Raw genomic sequence first — 18,602 nt, forward strand, 5'->3', positions numbered from 1 at the left:
TCCCTACCTCATAACTTTGAGCCAATGTTTCTATTTTCCCGTCGAAAATCTGAAAAAGTGGTCAACTGACAAAATGCAACATTTTATCAGGCATTCTGTTAATCACAAAAGGCGACCCCCTCTTCTTCATCTTCTAACTTTAAGCTAATTTATCATGGTTCCTGTGAGATATTTCAAAAAATAGTCAACTGGTGAAATGTTGATTATAAAATAGCATAAATTTTATTAGTAGACCACATTTTGATCTTCCACAAGAATGGAGATATATGAGCTCAAAGTTGATGGCTTGAGGCTATTCTACATATTATGTAGAGTGTTTACAGTAGGTTAGTCACGAAAGATGAATGTGCCTAGTGAAGCTGGCACCCCTTTGAAGTATTCAAAACCAGCCTCCTGTTTGCCGCGCCTCCGGCGCTTCACAATTCAAGCATTTTCAATTATTCGTCGCTCCACTCCTAACTTTTCGATTTTTTTTCTCACGCTGTAAAACACCTACGCCCTCCCTCCCCTCTCCTGGTGTGGGCCTCATGGCGCAGCTGTGTGCGTGCGCGGCTATTGTGCGGAAGACCGCGGGTTCGGTTTTGGTGGCGGCCAATTTTTCATTTAAAAACCAAAAACCGGACAGCCGGACACTAGGACCAACAGACGCGTCTAGCGTTTTATATATAAGAAAGATAACGGGGTCATTAAAAGAGAGACAACCCTAAACTTGAACAAAAGAAGACGTTATTTGTCTGCATTAGTTAATTGTGGCGCACTGGCGTTACACAAAGACGATATTTAAAAACTGTTATTAGTAAAGACTGTTCCTTTTAGACCATGGACAACTCCTCTCGACGCATTCGTTTCAAAACCAAGGATAATGTAGTCTTGGAATCTAGTGTCGCAGCAATGACAAAGTCTCCAACCGTACGAGATTATCTCATCAACACCGGCGGAGAGCCAGACTCGGGAGAGATCTATCTGGAAAATATCAGTGCTCGTGCAATGCGCATTATCATCAAATGGTGCGAAGAACACATTGATTACCCATGCATCGAGAACTCGGACGACCCGATGGGAAAGCCAACGCCAACGGAATTCGATCGAGAACTATTGAAAGTTGGCAACGACCTGCTCCACGAGTTGCTTTGTGCTTGCGTTTTCTTGGAACTTTATGGACTCATGGATCAGGGGAGTAGATGCGTCAGTTCTCAGATGAGAGGCCTTGATGTCAAGCAGATGAGAAGGTTTTTGGGGATTCCAAGCGACTCAGAATCGGAGGATGAGAACGAGCCAGGGCCGTCAAATGGAAGAAGACGATGATGGAGAATCATTGACAAGACTTATTCGATTAAAGTTTTCACTATTTTTTTTGAAAAAAAATTCCATTTCATGCATTCCCTTCTCATCGACAAACATCAAAGTTTAATTGTGTTATTTTTCTTAATATCTCTCGGCATATATAGAACTGTACTAATCTTTTCCAACAGACTAACTTTCCTAATTCTAAAAGTTGCGTCCTCGTTTCTCGGACTAAGTTTTTATTTTTATTTATTTTTATTTTCTTTTGAAATGAAAAATTGGCTCTAGTTGGTTATTTTGGATTTTAAAGAAATTTTTGGATTTTAATAAAAATTTTGGATTTTAGAAAAAAATTTTGGATTTTAGAGAAGACCAGAAATTTTTGGATTTTAGAGAAATTTTTGGATTTTAATCAGGAAAATTTTGGTTTTTAAAGAATTCAGAAAAGATTCATTAAAACACCTTCTGCTTCTCAACTACTCTATTTTTGGCGTGATTGTTGTTTGTTCGCTTGAGAATGAATTTGATTTGGGTGCTGAGTGAGGTATAGTTTTTTAGCATCCAAATCTTTTAAATTTGGTGTCATTTTCAAATTTCTCAGTACAGAGATAACGATTTCTTTTCAGTCTAAGCCTATAATTTCAAACAAAAGAAAAATTATTCTGAAACATTTCTAGTTAATGAAGTACTGAAAATCAAATCAATGAAAATCCATTTTTCTCACTGAATTTTTTTTCAAAATGTTCTGTTTTTTGTTCAATTTAAAGGCTTAAGCTGAAATGTCTTGTTTTCCTTCCACTGGAACACTTGCATTTGGCATTAACTTTAAAACATTTGGCTGTGTTTGACATGTTTTCAACGGCCCAGTATCCAAGGGTACATCGGGAAAGGGTACCTCTAGTTCTTAGAGTACATTGATTCCTAGCATACATGGGATTTTGTGGTACATGCGGGAGGGCGAAAAAAAAGTTTCCCTAGACTGTTTAGCTTTCGCTCTAAATCCTAGGCTTAAGCTATAGCGACTTTCACCTAAGATCCCGTTTGCCCTCTGAACCTATGTACCCTAAGAACTCAGAGTACCCTCAGCGTAGTACAGCCAGGAAGAACACTGGCCACAATTTATGATGAAAATTTCATCGCACGAAATTTTTGGATTCTAAAGTTTTTCAAGGTCTTTAAAATCCAATATTTTCTTCAAAATCCAAAATTTTCTTTAAAATCCAAAATAACCAACTAGAGCCAAAATTAGTGTGGTACCAAGCAAGTGGAAATCTTGAGTTCAATAACTCTGCTGGGTGTAGCCTGAAATCTGATTTCCAGATGTATTTTAAAACAATTTCAATCAGAGATTCTAGAACAGAACCAAAATTACCTTAAAAACGAAAAAAAAAGAGAAAAAAGGAAGAGTGATTTCCAAAATGAATAAATCGACTGAAATAAGCAAAAAAAAAACATAAAACTGTAGCACTTTGAGGCAATTTGGGGACTTCCCCAATCATTACTCTGACACCTTTTGAAAATCTCTGAAAACCCTCGTTAATTCTAGAAACTCCCGTCTATTCTCAAAACCTCCGTTAAATCATAAAGAGCCAATATGTCAACAGATACCGTGACCACCCTAATAGAACGCCACCCGAGTCGTTGAATTTGAACCAATGTATCTCATTTTCCGTGAGAGATATCAAAAAGTAGTCAACTAATACAATGTTGCTGATAGTATGACAAACATTTTATTAGTTGCAACTTCTTGATATTTTTTAAAAGAAATGAGCTATATAGACTTAAAGTGAACGGTCCGGGTGGCGTGTTTATGGTAAATCATTCATTAAAATATCACCAATTTGGTCATCAGTTGAGAAAAATTGTGATATTTTTCAAGATAAATTGACTTTAAGTTAAAATGAGGAAGTGTATTTTTTCAGTGTTTTCACAGTGTTTTATCTTTTGGACAATGAAGGCAGAATTTTTCGATGTTCTCTCTGTTCTCATAGTTTTTTGAACAACCATCTCTGCAGATTGCGAAAATGGAATAAATAACAAATTAAAATGACAATTCGTCGCCTTTCTTCCCATTTAAGCTGCCTTTCTTTGAGAAAAGCGCGTGTTTTGGGCTTCCATTCCTCTTTCCACTCTCTCATATGTTTTCTTTTTTCTCTTCCTCAATGAAAATGTTTTCTCCCGCATCTCTTTAAGCTCCTCTCTTTTCCCTCTCCTTAATACTTGGCTGCGTGCCAATTGAGACATTTTCTAGCTGTCTGCGACCGAACACCGAAAATACACACATCTCTCGCTCCTTTCGTGTCGGAGTCTCGTTTTTCGCTGATACTACGAGGCTCTCCGCGGTGTGCCTGTTACCTCTAAAAGTTCTCTCCCGAGCAACATTGTTTTGGCTGGCGCGGTTTCTGCGCAAGTTCATCGTTTGGCTTTTCTCCTTATTTTATTTATTTCATCTTCGTTTTTCACAAACATATAACAATGATTCCCGTGAGCACTCTAAAAGAATGACCCCTCCCCCCAAAACCTTTACAGGGTGAGCTTTAATTACGGACACACAAGTTATCGGCTTGATATAATACACACCAAGCTAACTAGTTCAATTTGTTTTATAATTTTCTGATTCCTCAATTCAGTGGCTATTACTCTGTCAAATTTTATGAAATAACTTCACGACTGAATGTGATGGTGGCTCATTTTCGAACCCTTGTTTCCGTCATCAACTGTTCAATTGACGGTGACCTCATTTTTGGTGTTACAAAACCAGTCAGTGTGGACGGCATGATAGTTGATCGTACTCCCAATCAATTTTTTCTTATTTACACTGATATGGACCATATAATAACTCCCTGTGGGGCATCTGTGACATAAGATACAATCGTTCTAGCCGTGAAAAAGAGGATTTGCTGAAATTCAGACGAGAGTCACAGAAAGCTCGCTGCTGACTTCAAAATGGCTCGAAGCTTAATTAATACAATTTTTGGATGAGAACAGCTTACACCACTTTTAAAATTGTCCATTAGGTCTTTAGGAAGGGGAAACCAGAGGGTTGTGTCTAAAAAAGGATAGAACTTTTTGAGCGGCACGCACCGAACACACGTAAGCAGTCACACGATGACCCTACTTTTGAGTGATAATTTTCACAGTCAAAGACAGCAAGGTCCATCTATTAGGTTGTCCAAAAAGTCTTTGATACTTTTCTTCGAGATGCGTTTTCTTCAAGGAAAATAAGAATCAATAAGAAATGTATTCACTATTGGAGTTTATAACTTTTTGCCAGCGTAACAGAAGTTGGATGATTTCAATTGCGCAGAAATCTGGCGACTTAGAAGCGAAAAGTGATTCAAATTTTTTTGACATCTTTCCGATCGTGGAATTTATTTTCTGCAAGGCAGTTCGGAGAAATTAGAAAAAGTGGTAATTAATTAGTGCCAGACAAGGGGTATACGCTGGGTAAAACACAATTTTGATTTCTATAGGCTCAAGCGTACTGCGGGTATTCGAAGATTCGTGTGGGTTTTCGTTGTCATGCAATAGTTTGAACAGCAAGCCTTTCTGGAGGTGAGGGCGATGTGCATAAATATCACTTTCCATTTGGAAGCCGTAGGGCCAGAGTTGATGATACTGGAGTCCGGAAGCAGCTTGCGGGACATTACTCCAGCACTGTCTAACCAAATTCAAAAAATCTGATTTTTTCTGAAAGCTTCCCGTTTGAGCTCGATTTCGCTTTTTTTTGTGCAGAGACCCATTGGCTCTTTCTGACATAGTTGAGATACAGTGCTCGTTTATTATCTCAAATAGAAGTTTTGTTGATCCAGTCCCTCGTCGGTCCGCTGATGAGAAGTGAAAGTGACAAGTCACATCGTACCTTTTTTAGATAATTGACCAAAATGTGTGGAACGATTCGACCACCCCTCTGAGCTCTTCCCGTTTGGTGAATATTATTTGTTACGGTGGTATTAGGATGACAGACTGTCAAAGATACTGCACGTGAAATAGCTCGGGCTCTTCCTCTAGTATTATCGAAATATCACCATTCATACTGAGAATAGGTCATTTCGATGTTAGTTTATGTTCCAGATTATAGTTCCCTTCTCCGAAACTTTAGAACCAAAACTTATTAGGGGTTTGAGGGATAGTGTACGTCTAACACCTTGTTCGCCAAAGTTCGTTGCTCTAGAGACCCAGGGGAAACAGGAACAAAACACACCTCTGTGCATGTGATGTTCATCGAGTTAGTTCTCGCCCATTACACTGTTTAAATGAAATTTTTTATAGTGCGTTAAACACACGATGTGTGACATCTATGAATATGAAAACAGATTTAGAAAAAATCGAAGTTCGGAAGAGCAACATAGAGCGAAGTAAAAGTGTCAAAGACTTTTTGGACAACCAAATAAATTGCAACATTCTTTTTAAAGATATGTCAATTATCTGTCAGTGAAGATTGATCCCAAATAGAACTCTCGCTTCGGTAACGATCTTTGATGGAATCACTAGAATTTTTGAAAAATCCCTTATTTTCCTCGATATCCAAACCAAAATCAACTATAGCACCAATCTAAATGTTCAAAAATCTGTTTTAACCTAAATTCTACTTGAAAAGTTAATATAGGGTGTTCCGACAAGATTGAGCCACGGCTTACAGGACCAAAGACACTCAAAGGCGGTTCAAACTCATTTTTCCGTTGGTTTTAGATTAGATTTATTTATTTTCAGAGCGGTGACAAACGGTACATAAGAAAAAGGCAGCCCCCCTCACGAGGAGCGCCTAATAAGTTAAAAAGAGAAGAATAATGGAAACGGGAGGAATTGTATACAGTAAAATACATGTGTTAAAAATAAGGATCATAGCTAGTAGCGAGAAATAGAAGAATCAAGGAGATTTTCAAATTGGGACGGGGTGAGGAAGTGGGGTACATTGGCAGTTATGGCATTCGAACTAGGCATAAGAAAGGATCGCTTTCTCCTCAGACATGAATTTAATAAATTATTCAGTATTAGGATATTGGACACAGACAGTTTCGTCATGAAATTAACACATTTTTATCTATCTGGAAAAAATTATTGCATTTTTATAAATTTTGTGCGTCTGAAATCATTCATTCCGAAATTTTAAAGTATTTCTTCAAGTTTTCGCAAAGTTATACTGGTTTAAACATCTGTCCGTAATTAAAGCACACCCTGTATTCCAAGCCCATATATCTCATTACACGTAAAAATATCAAAAGGTGGTCAAATCACAAACTGTTCATCATTTTGTCACAAATAATTTGTTAGTTTATAAATGTAAGTTAGTTCTCAGATAACCTGGCTTATGAAACATGAATCTCCCAACGGAATTCCACGACTGGGTTCGACTTCCCCCAGATATCAAAGTACTCTGCATGAATAAAATGGATTTTCTATCCAGGTTACTCAAATTACAAATTCTATTTATTATAAATAATCAAAACATTAGTTATAGAATTCGAATGCGCGCTACGTCGAAAATTGAGAGGGAACTCGTCGAGAAAGTTAACAACAACATTTTGAAGTTATCGTATTATGCCATGGGCAACGAAGAACCACATGAAGATATAGAAATTTCTCAAGATGAAAAGTACAAAATCATTCGGAAAAATAATGTTCACTTCGGAGAAGAAATGATGCCTCTGATGGCGTTTCTTTTGAGAACCGGAACCATTGAGTACTTTTTCGCCGCATCTTTTTGTGAGTTTGATGTTTTGAAAATTTGCAAACTCATTCCATAGATAGAACTTTAAACGTTACAGATATTGAACATTTTGCAGGGCCATTTTCGGAAATGCTGAGGACAAATAAGAAGTACAGAATCAAAAGTCTCAGAGTAGATCCAAGCAATGAAGAGGGACTGATGATTATGAAAGGATGTGACGAAAAGATAATCGAAACAGTCACTATCCATGAAAACTTTAAAGAAATCCCCGTGGAGGAAATTGTAGCCTTACCATCGGTAGGTGTTGTCTCACTTAGTTGTTCTAATGTTGAGAGTCAGGTTGAAATAGTTGAAGTAGAGTGCTCATTTTATCACGTGACGAATGTCCAAATGGTTTTGATTCACAATGTCTCAGAATTAATTTGGAACTCAGAAAAAGAACATGAAAACAGGTTGAAGAAAAGCAACAAAAAAACTTGAGTTTGCTTTTTGTATATTTCAATCATTTTTTTCATACTTTTAACGGGCCGGGCCGAAAGAGGATTTTTTCTGCCCGGACCGCCTTTAATATACAAAATTTCAACAGGAAAAAAGTTTTTCTTCCTTGAAAGGAAAAGTTTAAATTTTAGAAAAAAGTTGAAAGTTTTCGAAAAAAAAACACAAAAAACATCAGCTTCTGTACAAACAGCGGACCGGTACTTGATCGACCCGGCCCGCTAAAATTTTTGACGGGCCGGCCCGTGATTTTGAAAGAATGAGTTTTTCTTCTTATTCTATGATTTTAAACATTAGAGGTTTCTTTTCATTGAAAAAAACATCATTTTAGATTTTAATTCAATGATGGTTTTTGTGAAAATACAAAGAAAATTCCTTTCATGCATATTTGCCAGAAAATATGAGAAAAAAATCACAAAAAAAGTAAAATTTAAAAATAAAGCAGACAGAATCCTGGAAAAAAAAATGAAAAGAAAGTTAAAAAAAAACAACTTTCCAATGAAGATATCTCAAAAAAACTTATTGGCAATTTTTTATAATTGTTTGATACAAATTTCATTACAGCTCAAATCAGTGAAAACGTGGAATCTGCTTGGCGTCACTTACCCAATTTCGGTTCTTATCTTCATAGCCTATTGGTTCACTATAGATGTTGAAATAGAAACCAATCTCAACACTCAAATGTTTGGATATGAAACATTCGAGTTGATTACCGACTTTTTCTCACAACGAATCGAGTGAGTGAAAATGTCTATAAAAATTCTTCTATCTGTGTTTTCAGACACCAGACTGACAACAAGTGCACTATTCGAATTGATGATCGGAAGCGTGTCACTGTTACCGTCACAATAATTGAGGTTAAGGAATTAATCGTCGTTGAGGAATTCATCGTCGCTGAAGTCCACCTATGAAACGGTGTTCTCAACTTTCAAACTGTAATTCTTGTCTTACTGTGATCAAACTCATTTTTTATCTCAAAGTTTCATGATCAAACACTTTTTTCCGATCAAAATTGTGAGAGTTTTCTTATAATTATTTGAGTGTTCACTTCAAATAAACATTTTCAACGCCGGAAAATAATTTTCGGACTTGTTTTTGAGAGCACAATGGTTAAGAACATTTCGAAGGTAATGGAAATGTTTTACGAGTTAAATTATAAGTTCCCGTATTTTCTCTAATAGTAGCCCCTCCAGATCGGTAACCTTAAGCTTTACCATCTCTATTTATTTGAAATATATCGAAAATATGTCGATTGTTTAACGACTCATCATAAATTTCTGGAAGCAACACTAGAAAGTCTTCCCTAGTCGTAGTGTTAGTCAATAATATACCCTAAACAGGTTTATTCTGCGGTTGGAAAAAAGATAGATGAATGAGTAATTATGTAAATCTATGTTTTTACAAGTTTTGAGCGCTTCTAGAGATTTTTCAAAGAAATACGACCCATTGAAGTTTGGACAGAAATCGCTTATTTCTGATTTCTAGAGGAATATAGGCTACGAAATCTTGCGAAAAGACTCATTTCATTGTTTCTCTACGTCCAGGCTTCATTTTAGCATATTTTTAAAATTTTGCGAAAATTTGAAAAAAAATTCCAAAGGGGGAACCAAATAGTGACATTTTTTGAAAAAAAAAAATTTTTTTGAAAAATGAGGAAACTTTCTCAGATTGTAGAACAACATATAGAAGTACAATTTACTGTTAAAAAATCACGAAAAGCTGTCATTAATCCATTCAAAAATTTACTCCAAAAATGAGAAATTAGCACTGAAATCACTTTCACAGCTCATAACTTTTTTCACAGGACCGGGGTGGAAAAACTGACTTCAGTTCTGTAATCAGCGTGTTCAAAAGTACCAATGACAGAAGTTTGAGAAAAATTTCAACGCTTTTCTGAAAACACTTCCCTTGTCAGTGTCAACTTTCATTTCGGATCGTTGTTTTCTTTTCGGACTGCTATATTCTCCCCGGACCGTTATTTTCCCTGCGGACCGCTATTTTCCCTGCGGACCGTTATTTTCACGGTGGACCGTTATTTTCTCTAGGGACCGCTGAAATCAGATAGAACCAAAGCGTGTTATTTGTACAGTACTCTTGTCAGTAAGATGCACGAAAATGTGTGTTTTCAGTTGATTTCGACCTTGAAAATGCCTAGTTTTTAGCTATTCGCAGCTTTCTGGAAAAAGACTGGCTTTTTTCATATTTTTAGTGAAAAAACTGACTGAAAGGGTTTCCTTTCGGAAATCGGTAAGTAGCTGAAAACCTAAGAACTTTCGAAAAGCTCATCAAATGCAAACTTTTTGATCTAGATCTGTTCCACACTCTCCAAAATTTTTTAAGTGATCGAAAACTCGAGAGCCGATCTGCAGACTCCAGAAAGTGGCTGAATTCAATTGAAAAACTGATCGGTACTGTATACAAAATTAATTTTACATTCTGTATGATTATATAATACGTCAAATCTCATATTCTACTACTAGTTAAGCTTTGAAGCATCATTAATATAATCTTTTTCTATTTACGAAAATCGATTTACCGACTAATTTAGAAAAATAACTTTGAATTTAAAAAAAAATAATTTTTGAATTTTTAAAAAATTTATTTTCGAATTTTTTGTATAAATAAAATACATAATTCAAAACATGAAATCTTTTTAACTAAAATAAGTGGGCGTTTGAACGATTATATTAACATTTTAATATAGAAAAATAGAGAGTCTGAAACATCAAAAAATTAATCTTTCTCAATTTGTTTGACAACGACGTTTAATTCAAATTGATAAAGAGGAGAGTGATCAAGTTCGGGGAAAGGAATGACAGCTTTAACTCCGTCGTGACGTTCTATCAGTGCTCCGCCAATTACGTTTTCAGTGAAAACCAATCTAAAAATTTAAAATAGTTTTCGGTGGAAAATATATTGAAAACTCACTCAGAAAAAGCTAAAATTGCTTTTCTGTCCAACAAAACGTGGTCCACTTTGTTGGTTATAACGTTTCGATCCAGGTTATTCCCATCAATTGACATGTTTTCAAGTCTCTTCAATCCAGATCCATCCATCCAACATTCCAGAAGCCAAACAATGTTGTCATTAGTCAAGTGTGTGTCTTCGAGATTCATATCTTTACAATCGAACATCAAACAGTGCTCTAGTCGCCACCAAAAAGCATTCAGACAATTGATGATATTCACTTGTTGGTAACATTGGGCCCGATACTCCAAACTGGGCAAAACATTCATTCCGAGATAATGGCTTACTCTCACATTGCCAAGAAAATAATCGAGATCACTGTCCTTAATATGATTCAAATATATGTCGCATTTCTTCACTGATTCTTGTCGAGTTGAAATCCAATTAAATATTTTCACCAAATCGCCAGTCCATAAATAAATTGATAACTTTGAAATTGAATTATCTCGGATTAATAGATCACAGAAGAAGGTGAAATACTTGATGACATCTTCAGTGCTCATTGGTATCATTTCACCACTTTCTGTGTATGCGTATAAATAATATCGAATTCTATCTTGAGTATTATCAGAGTCTTCAGACTCATCTTCAGAATCTTCAATTTCATCGTCCTCATACGAAGATTCTTTAAAACTAAGTTCCAATTGTACAGGTTCATCCTCGTGAAAGAGTATTGCGATATTTAAAGCAGAAAAAATTGACTTGTTGGATCTTATATTTTGTTGACAGTGTTTAGAAGACTGAGCCAATGATGCGCTGAAATTTTAATGTTTCTCGAAGTGTATTCTACATTTTCCGTGTCTCTATAATTTGAGAAACCTTATTTTTATGGTTGAAAAGATTTTTTGACATACGAGACGACAAAAATCAAACTTTCGGAATAGAGAAAACAAATAAAAATGTACAACTTACAGGTCCATCGGAGCGATGTTTGAGATAATTTCTCTGAACACCACGTTGTCCACGCGGAGAATCGGGAAACGAGGTCTTCGATTCATTAAATTTATAGAAATGAGAGTAACAAAAACGAGAATAATGACACAATGAGAATGATGGACCAGCCGTAACCAAGTAGGTGGAGCTACGCATTATTTGATAGAGGTGTACATCAGATTATGTAATCTTCATATTTTATTATAGTCATGAAGACATCATTTTGAAATGTTATTGCATTTCGAAGTATCATTTCAGTTGTATGAAGTAGTTATTGAGGTGACAGGTGGTGGATTACTAAGGTGACAAATGGGGAATAGTCATCATGAGAACAATAAGAGGGGAGATGTGAATAGTGTTTATGGTGTGAGGTAAGTCTTACCTGGTAAGAGAGGATCTGGTAACTAAAAAGAAGAAAAAAAACATATTTATTCACGAGAGGGTAGTATTAGGTTGGCGGGAAAGTCTTTGTCACTCTGTTTGTTTAATCACTGTTCTCGTATATGGAGGCTGTGTATGATATCGACTCTAGTGAATAACAAGGTGATAAGAACCTTCCATATAAACAAGTCCCCATCTCCTTCCCTGCTCCTCATCTGTAATTGAAACGATATGTTTGTTCCCACTGCTATTCACATCAGACATGTTTTGATTTACCTCTTCCTATCTCACACCACGATGAAGGATTCGGAAACTTTCTTGAAGAATGTGTACAACACACATGCCCCTCACTACAATACTATTCGCAATTGGTTCCATCGTTTCGAAAAAGATGACTTCTCGCTCGATGAAAAGGATCGCTCTGGGAGACCCCGTGAGTTGGATTTGGACAAGCTGAAGCACGCATTGCAATCGGATCCATTTCAATCTAGCCGTGAACTAGCTGTCACATTCGGAGTTCACCATAGCACAGTCCTTGAAGGTTTGAAGTCTCTTGGAATGAGAAAACTTTTTGGTCGATTCATACCTCATCACCTGACTCAAGCCAACCTTGACCGCCGAGTCGACGATTCGATTACTCTTCTCACTCTCCACGCGGGCGATCGATGGCTGGACCGGCTAATAACCGGAGATGAGAAGTGGGTCTTCTACGATAATCACCACAGGAAATCCCAGTGGGTTGGAGAAGGAGAGAGCCCACAGGATGTCCCCAAACCCGACCTTCATCCGAAAAAAGTTATGCTCTCTGTGTGGTGGGGAGTGGACGGCCCCATCTACTGGGAACTTCTGCCCGAGGGCAAAACAATAACTGGAGACCTCTACACTACTCAACTACGAAACCTCAAGAAAGCAGTCGACCGTTCGGCCCTGAAAGACAAGAAAGTGTACTATCAACATGATAACGCTCGCCCACATGTTTCGAAACAAGTGAAGCAGGAGCTGATGGGATATGGATGGAATGTTCTCCCTCACCCCCCGTATTCTCCTGATCTTGCTCCTTCCGACTATTGGTTATTTGGCGATATGACACGTGCCTTCGAAGAAAGAAGCTTCAATTCCCGTGGAGCGGTCGAAGCGGCACTCAAACAATACTTTGCCTCACGCCCGGCTGGATTCTACCGCAATGGAATCCATAAATTGAGGGAACGTTGGAGACATGTTGTTGATAATGATGGACAATATAATTAATTATTCGGTTATTTTTTCTTTGAGAAATAAACTATTGAAAAAGTGACAAAGACTTTCCCGCCAACCTAATAAGTTGAGAACTGAGTGAAAAAGGGAATTAGGAAAAATAGCTGTTGTTTTATTATCCTTGAATAACATGCTACTTGAAAATGGGCCCTAGCGGGTCTTGTCTTATTTTATTTCAGAATCACGATTCTCTGACCAACTAAATAAGCATAAATTTTAGCAGAAATATTACATCAGCAAATGTGTATGTTTGAGACGATTCTCCCTTCCCCCTCAATCCTTGCTGCATGCGCGCGAAACGCGCCTGCAAGATCCACCGATTTTAAACATTTTATCGGCAACTGCGTAATATGATATCAATAGTAATGACAATATCTCATGAAGAAGAACCAAAGTTTATACAGGGTGCGGCAAAAGTATGGTAACACAAGTTTCGCGCAGGCTGGTGGGTGCAGGCGCACTTTCAGTGTCCTGAATTTATATTCATTATTTTCCGCATGTCTTAATTACCTTATCACCATATTTCAATTCTTTTGGTTGATTTTTACAGAAATGGTGACAAGTTCTATACACCTAGATACCCTCGTCGAGGTAGCCAAGAGAGGGGTGGGCACAGGTAGCATCGGAAAAGCTCTTGGAGTCTCACGAACAACCCTGTGGATAACCATGGCATGTTTTGATTAGTTAAATTCGGTCAATAACTGTCTAAAAAACACAAGATCTCAAACTTTGATCATTCTGAAAAAATGCAAGACTGTCGCGGCTTGGGATTGAGGGGCGATGAGCCCACACTCCTAGCGAGCCGTGACTGTTATGCAACCCTTGGCTCCTTCCGTTGAGATGGTATATAACGATGAGTTGGTTCACAATGTGTTTATTGAACACTTGGCTGGGCAACTGAGATCCCAGAAGGATACAATAGATGTTAATGAATAGGTGGTGAGGAGAGGAGCGAGGGAAGGGAGCAACCTTCCTGCATGGCTGCAGGTTGGAAGACTGACTGGGATAATGATGACAATAGGTCAGTGATTAGGGATGCGAGAGACGCAGAGACGCTTGGCACGTCTAGAGGCGTTTCCTTGGTGTATTGAGTGACTGTAGGCTCCCGATGGTGCAGACGTACTAGGCTAATTCATAAAGTCGTGCCCTCGGGAGAGGGCGCGACAAAGACCGTCCAAAAACGAGTTTGTCAAAATCAGCACCGAAGAAAGAAAAAATGAACCTGGAGCTCCGAATGAGCAGTCAGCCACTCAGTAGAATCGCTAGAAGTGAGCTTGGACTGACCCCATATCGTGTTCAAAAGACTGGAATTCTGTCGGGAAACAACAATCTGGTACGCGTCCAGAAGTGCAAGTCGACATTTGCTGGCACGCGCCAAAATGAACACATGAATATGATGTTTGTCAACGAGAAACTCTTGACGGTGGAAGTCGAATTCTCATTGAAAAATTATCTAGTTTCTTCCCCGAGATCTGAGCTATCTAATGAGCATAGTAACATGACCAAAAAAGTTTCATATCATCAGAACGTCATGGTTTTTGGTGCAACAACCTCCAAATTCTAATTTTTGTAGATTTTGGGGTGAAAATCAACAGAAATGACTAATATGCAAAAATTTTCAAGGGTTATGTTCTTTCGTGGGCCAAATCCAATTTTGAAAACCATGTTTGGACTATTCAACGGGATTCTGCTCCCGCTCACAAGACAAAAATCATTTAGCCATGATGCACGGCCAGTTTTTCAATATTCAGTATGATTTGCGAATGGTCACCCTCGTCGCCAGACAGGAATCTGTTGGACTATTCCGCATATGGAATATTTCAGTCGAGGGTCCGAGCACGTCCAGAACCAAATTTGTAGCCATTGAAATGAAGGTTGATCTCAGACTGGGTCAATTTATCTCCAAAATACCCCCGTGCCACGGTAGATGCGTTCCCGAAGAGACTCATCGATGTTGTGAGGAACAAAGGCAACCGCGTCGTTTATAATTTCAGAATTAGAAAGTATTCAGTAAACTATTGTCCAATTTTCATGTTGATACGGGTTATTTTGGCAAAGTTACATCACTTTGAATGTGTTACCATACTTTTGCCGCACCCTGTATAAAACTATTTAGTTTTATTTAGAGCTTTTTCGTTGGAAATAATTGAAAATTAACATTGATTAGTCACGAAATTCTCTTGGTTTTGTTCCGATTAATTCTGCCGACAACGCGACAGAGTCAAATTGTAAAACACGTAGCCTGTTATTCAAGGATGAAAGAGAGATGGTTAAATAATTTTTCGAAGTAACATCAAAGGCAAAACGTGGCAAAGTAAGCATTTCGGAGTTTTCCCCCCACGAACGCTTTCGAATTCTGACTGTTGTGACAGTTTTAGTTTATTTCATTTTTATCCAAAGCCGGATCAGGAAGTTTTGATGTTCTTTTTGTAAAGTATGATTTTTTATCAAGGTTTTTTTTTGAAAAAAAAATTTCCTTGAGAGAAAAATACACTTTTTGAAACAAAATTTATCAGAATGTTTTTAATGAATATAGTTTCTGAAAAAGCAAACTTTTCTTTTAATAATATAAGTGCGTTTTGTATAAAATTCTAGAATAATCGCAAAAACAAAAAAATTATTCGTGCTTGTTTGGTTTGTCGAGAACATATAATTCGAACTGACGAATAGGCACGCGACCAGGTTGAATGAAAGGAATGACGGCTTTGACACCGTCGCTACGTTCTATCACTGCTCCTCCGTTTGCGATCTCAGTGATGACCGATCTAAAAATGTTAAAATACTTTTTAGGTGGAAAATATTAACAACTCACCCAGACATGGCTGAAATCGCTTTTCTGTCCAGTAGAATGTGTTTCACTTTGCTGACTATAATCGACCGGTTCAAGTTGTTCCCATCGATTGCCATATTTTTGAGAATTTTTAATCCGGAACCATCCAACCAACATTCAAGAAGCCACACAATGTTGTCGTTGGTCAAGTGTGTGTCTTCGAGCATGATCTTCTTACAATCAAACATCAAAAAGTGTTCCAGTCGCCACCAAAAAACATTCTGACAATCGATGGTATCCAATTGTTGGTAACATTGGGCCCGATACTCCAAACTGGGCAGAACATTCATTTCAAGCTTATCGGTTACTTTGACAATTGCGAAAAAATGATTGAGATCGCTGTCCTTAATATGATTCATATAGAGTTCAAATTGTTTCACTGATTCTTGTCGAGTCGAAATCCAATCAAATATTTTGATCAAATCGCCAGTCCAGTCAAAAATTGATACATATGAAATGATATTATCTTTGATTAATAGATCAACAAAGAAGTCAAAATACAGAATGGAGGCTTCAGTGCTCATTGGTTTCTTTTCACCAATTTCGGTCTTTGTGTGTAAATCTTGGTTTTCATCATTTTCATCGTCAGAATGTTCAGATTCATCGTCCTCCCCCGAATAATCTATAAAACTGAGCTCCAATCCTGCAGGGTTATTCTCGTGGCAGATTATTGCAATATTTAAATGTTGGAATATTGACTTGTTAGCCTTTATAACTCTTTGATAACGTCGAGAAGATTGAGCAAACGATACACTGAAGTATAAACAATTATTTAAGAGTGGAGTAAACGTTTCGTGTGTGAAATCTGTTTTACTTACAGTACTAGTCACTAAGATACCGTAAAAACTCTATTAGATAGCCACCCCTAATTGAATGCCAGCCTCTAATATAGTGCCATCCTAGAGCACCTCCGAACAAGCCCCTAATATAATGCCACTGCGGACCTGATACCACTGTGGTAAAAGTTAAAGAATAACACAAAAGATCATTTTCTGGTTTTTTAGCTGTTTTCAAGCTTAAAAGGTGTACTGTATTTGTCAAAAATGTTTCAGGATAATATCAGACTTTGAAATTCTCTTAAAAAGAGGTAGAAAACTCAAGAAAACCTCAAAGGTCATGTTATGAAAATCTTGAAAATCGTGTCCTTTCGTGTTACTAGTTAAGCATTGAAGCATCATGAGTATAACCATGTTTTTAAAAAATGCGGATTTACAAAAATCGATTTAACGACTAATAGAACAAAACAACTTACAGGTCATACGGAGCAATGTTTGAGATGATTTTTCTAAACACCAAGTTGTCCACGCGGAGAATTGGGAAACGACGTTTTCGAGGATCCATTGAACTTATAGAAATACGTGTAGAAAAAAGGAGAATAATGAAACAATGAGAAAGATGGGGCACTCGTAATCAAGTAGGTGGAGTTACATTACTCGATTGAGGCGTACATCAGATTATATGATCTTTATTTTTTATTATAGTCATGAAATCATCATTTTGAGAAGTGATTGCATTTGAAGTATCATTTCAGCTGTATGAAGTAGTCATTCAGGTGACAAATGGCTAATTGCCATCGTGAGAACGCTAGTCAGGGTAATAACTAAACAAATGGCGTTTGCGAGGAGGAGGTGTGAATAATGTTCATGGTGTGGGGTAAGGAAGAATCTGCCAACTAAAAAGAAGAAAAAAGAAACATATTCAAAAAAGTATTCAAAAATAAGATTTGTTGTTTTCAATTTGTTTGTTCTTCATTTGGCTAGAAAATGAGCACATTTGTTTCGGTGACAATAATTCACTGGCCAACGTTTCTTGTTCTTGTTCTTATTCAAAAAAATGTGTTGTATTAAGAATTGGATGAGAAACCTGTTTCGAAAGAGCTTGAAAATATTTTTTTGTATTTCAAAACACAATATGTCATTGACAAACTTCAAAAAAAAAAAATAGATACCGTATTTTCTATTTAAAAACCGTTAACTTTGAGCTTCAATCTCTCGATTTCTGTAACAAATATGGAAGATTTTTCAACTGATAAGTTATTCATCATGTTATCACCAATATTTCATGAACTGAAAGTTTTTTTAAATATCTTTCACAAGAATCGAGATGATGAGGCTCAAAGTTACCGGTTTGGGTTTTCTTCTTTTATAGGAAACACGGTACTTTGAAAAGTTTCGAAAAAATCAGTTTCTCTTTTTCATTTTTGAAAATTTATCTATATATGTATGAAAAAAATATGGGAACTTGCAAACATAACAAAAATAATTTATGAGGTTAAAGAACTAAAATATTAGATTTTATCAAATTTAAAAAATCATTCCCACATTTTCTTTATCTGATTCATGTGGTCATCTTGAGTTTGCTGGGTTTTACTTATAACCGAAATTAGTGTTATCCTGGTGGCCCGTGAAATTTTTATACGTACTATGAGAATTACTGGAATTGCTAGTGCCATATATGGGATTGTCTGAAAATGCATTTTCATTCAAAAAAAGGTTAGCGCATTTCCTTCAATAGGAGCCCACCCAAACCATCAACGTTGAGCTTAATTATCTCAATATCTGTGAAAGATAGAACAATTATTATCCTTGTCAGAGAAAAAAAAAGGTTGAGTCGAAGTGTATGCGAAGTTTGTAAACAAATATCTGAAAGCGTAAACAAAAAAAAACGTAAACAAACACAGTTGAAACGAGTGCGACAGTAACCCGGCGGAAAATGTTAAACTTACCTATTTTTTAGTTTTTCTCATATTTTGCAGCAAATTTCGTCGAACATGGTTTGTTTTTCATT

The 18,602-nt window shown here is 36.9% G+C and overlaps 6 protein-coding genes across 6 annotated transcripts in view; 3 read left to right on the forward strand and 3 right to left on the reverse strand.

The window, feature by feature from the left end:
- Positions 1-819: 819 nt before the first annotated feature.
- On the forward strand, positions 820-1,305 carry CBG08898 (the record flags this gene model as incomplete). Its single annotated transcript, XM_002648679.1, has 1 exon — positions 820-1,305. The coding sequence occupies one exon, from the start codon at positions 820-822 to the stop codon at positions 1,303-1,305; it is 486 nt and encodes a 161-aa protein (XP_002648725.1).
- Positions 1,306-6,752: 5,447 nt separating this feature from the next.
- On the forward strand, positions 6,753-8,361 carry CBG08897 (the record flags this gene model as incomplete). The annotated part of the gene is made up of 4 exons (XM_045240777.1): positions 6,753-6,990; positions 7,071-7,252; positions 8,015-8,187; positions 8,232-8,361. 4 exons carry the CDS (start codon positions 6,753-6,755, stop codon positions 8,359-8,361), a joined length of 723 nt encoding a protein of 240 aa, XP_045093867.1.
- Positions 8,362-10,183: 1,822 nt separating this feature from the next.
- On the reverse strand, positions 10,184-11,415 carry CBG08896 (the record flags this gene model as incomplete). Its single annotated transcript, XM_045240778.1, has 3 exons — positions 10,184-10,331; positions 10,379-11,173; positions 11,330-11,415. The coding sequence occupies 3 exons, from the start codon at positions 11,413-11,415 to the stop codon at positions 10,184-10,186; spliced, it is 1,029 nt and encodes a 342-aa protein (XP_045093866.1).
- A 2,786-nt stretch (positions 11,416-14,201) lies between these two features.
- Positions 14,202-15,091, forward strand: CBG08894 (the record flags this gene model as incomplete). Its single annotated transcript, XM_002648676.1, has 2 exons — positions 14,202-14,383; positions 14,980-15,091. The coding sequence occupies 2 exons, from the start codon at positions 14,202-14,204 to the stop codon at positions 15,089-15,091; spliced, it is 294 nt and encodes a 97-aa protein (XP_002648722.1).
- Positions 15,092-15,602: 511 nt separating this feature from the next.
- On the reverse strand, positions 15,603-17,156 carry CBG08893 (the record flags this gene model as incomplete). The annotated part of the gene is made up of 3 exons (XM_002648675.1): positions 15,603-15,750; positions 15,798-16,568; positions 17,068-17,156. The coding sequence occupies 3 exons, from the start codon at positions 17,154-17,156 to the stop codon at positions 15,603-15,605; spliced, it is 1,008 nt and encodes a 335-aa protein (XP_002648721.1).
- Positions 17,157-18,126: 970 nt separating this feature from the next.
- CBG08892 overlaps positions 18,127-18,602 on the reverse strand; it is a gene marked incomplete at both ends in the record, with an annotated part of 1,830 nt that continues 1,354 nt past the window's right edge. Inside the window, one exon of the mRNA XM_002648674.1 lies at positions 18,127-18,279. Coding sequence (XP_002648720.1) covers positions 18,127-18,279 — 153 coding nt within the window. The remainder of the gene's footprint in view (positions 18,280-18,602) is intronic.

The sequence above is a fragment of the Caenorhabditis briggsae genome (genome assembly GCF_000004555.2).
Source record: "Caenorhabditis briggsae complete genome, chrX, whole genome shotgun sequence".
In the NCBI taxonomy this organism is placed as follows: domain Eukaryota; kingdom Metazoa; phylum Nematoda; class Chromadorea; order Rhabditida; family Rhabditidae; genus Caenorhabditis; species Caenorhabditis briggsae.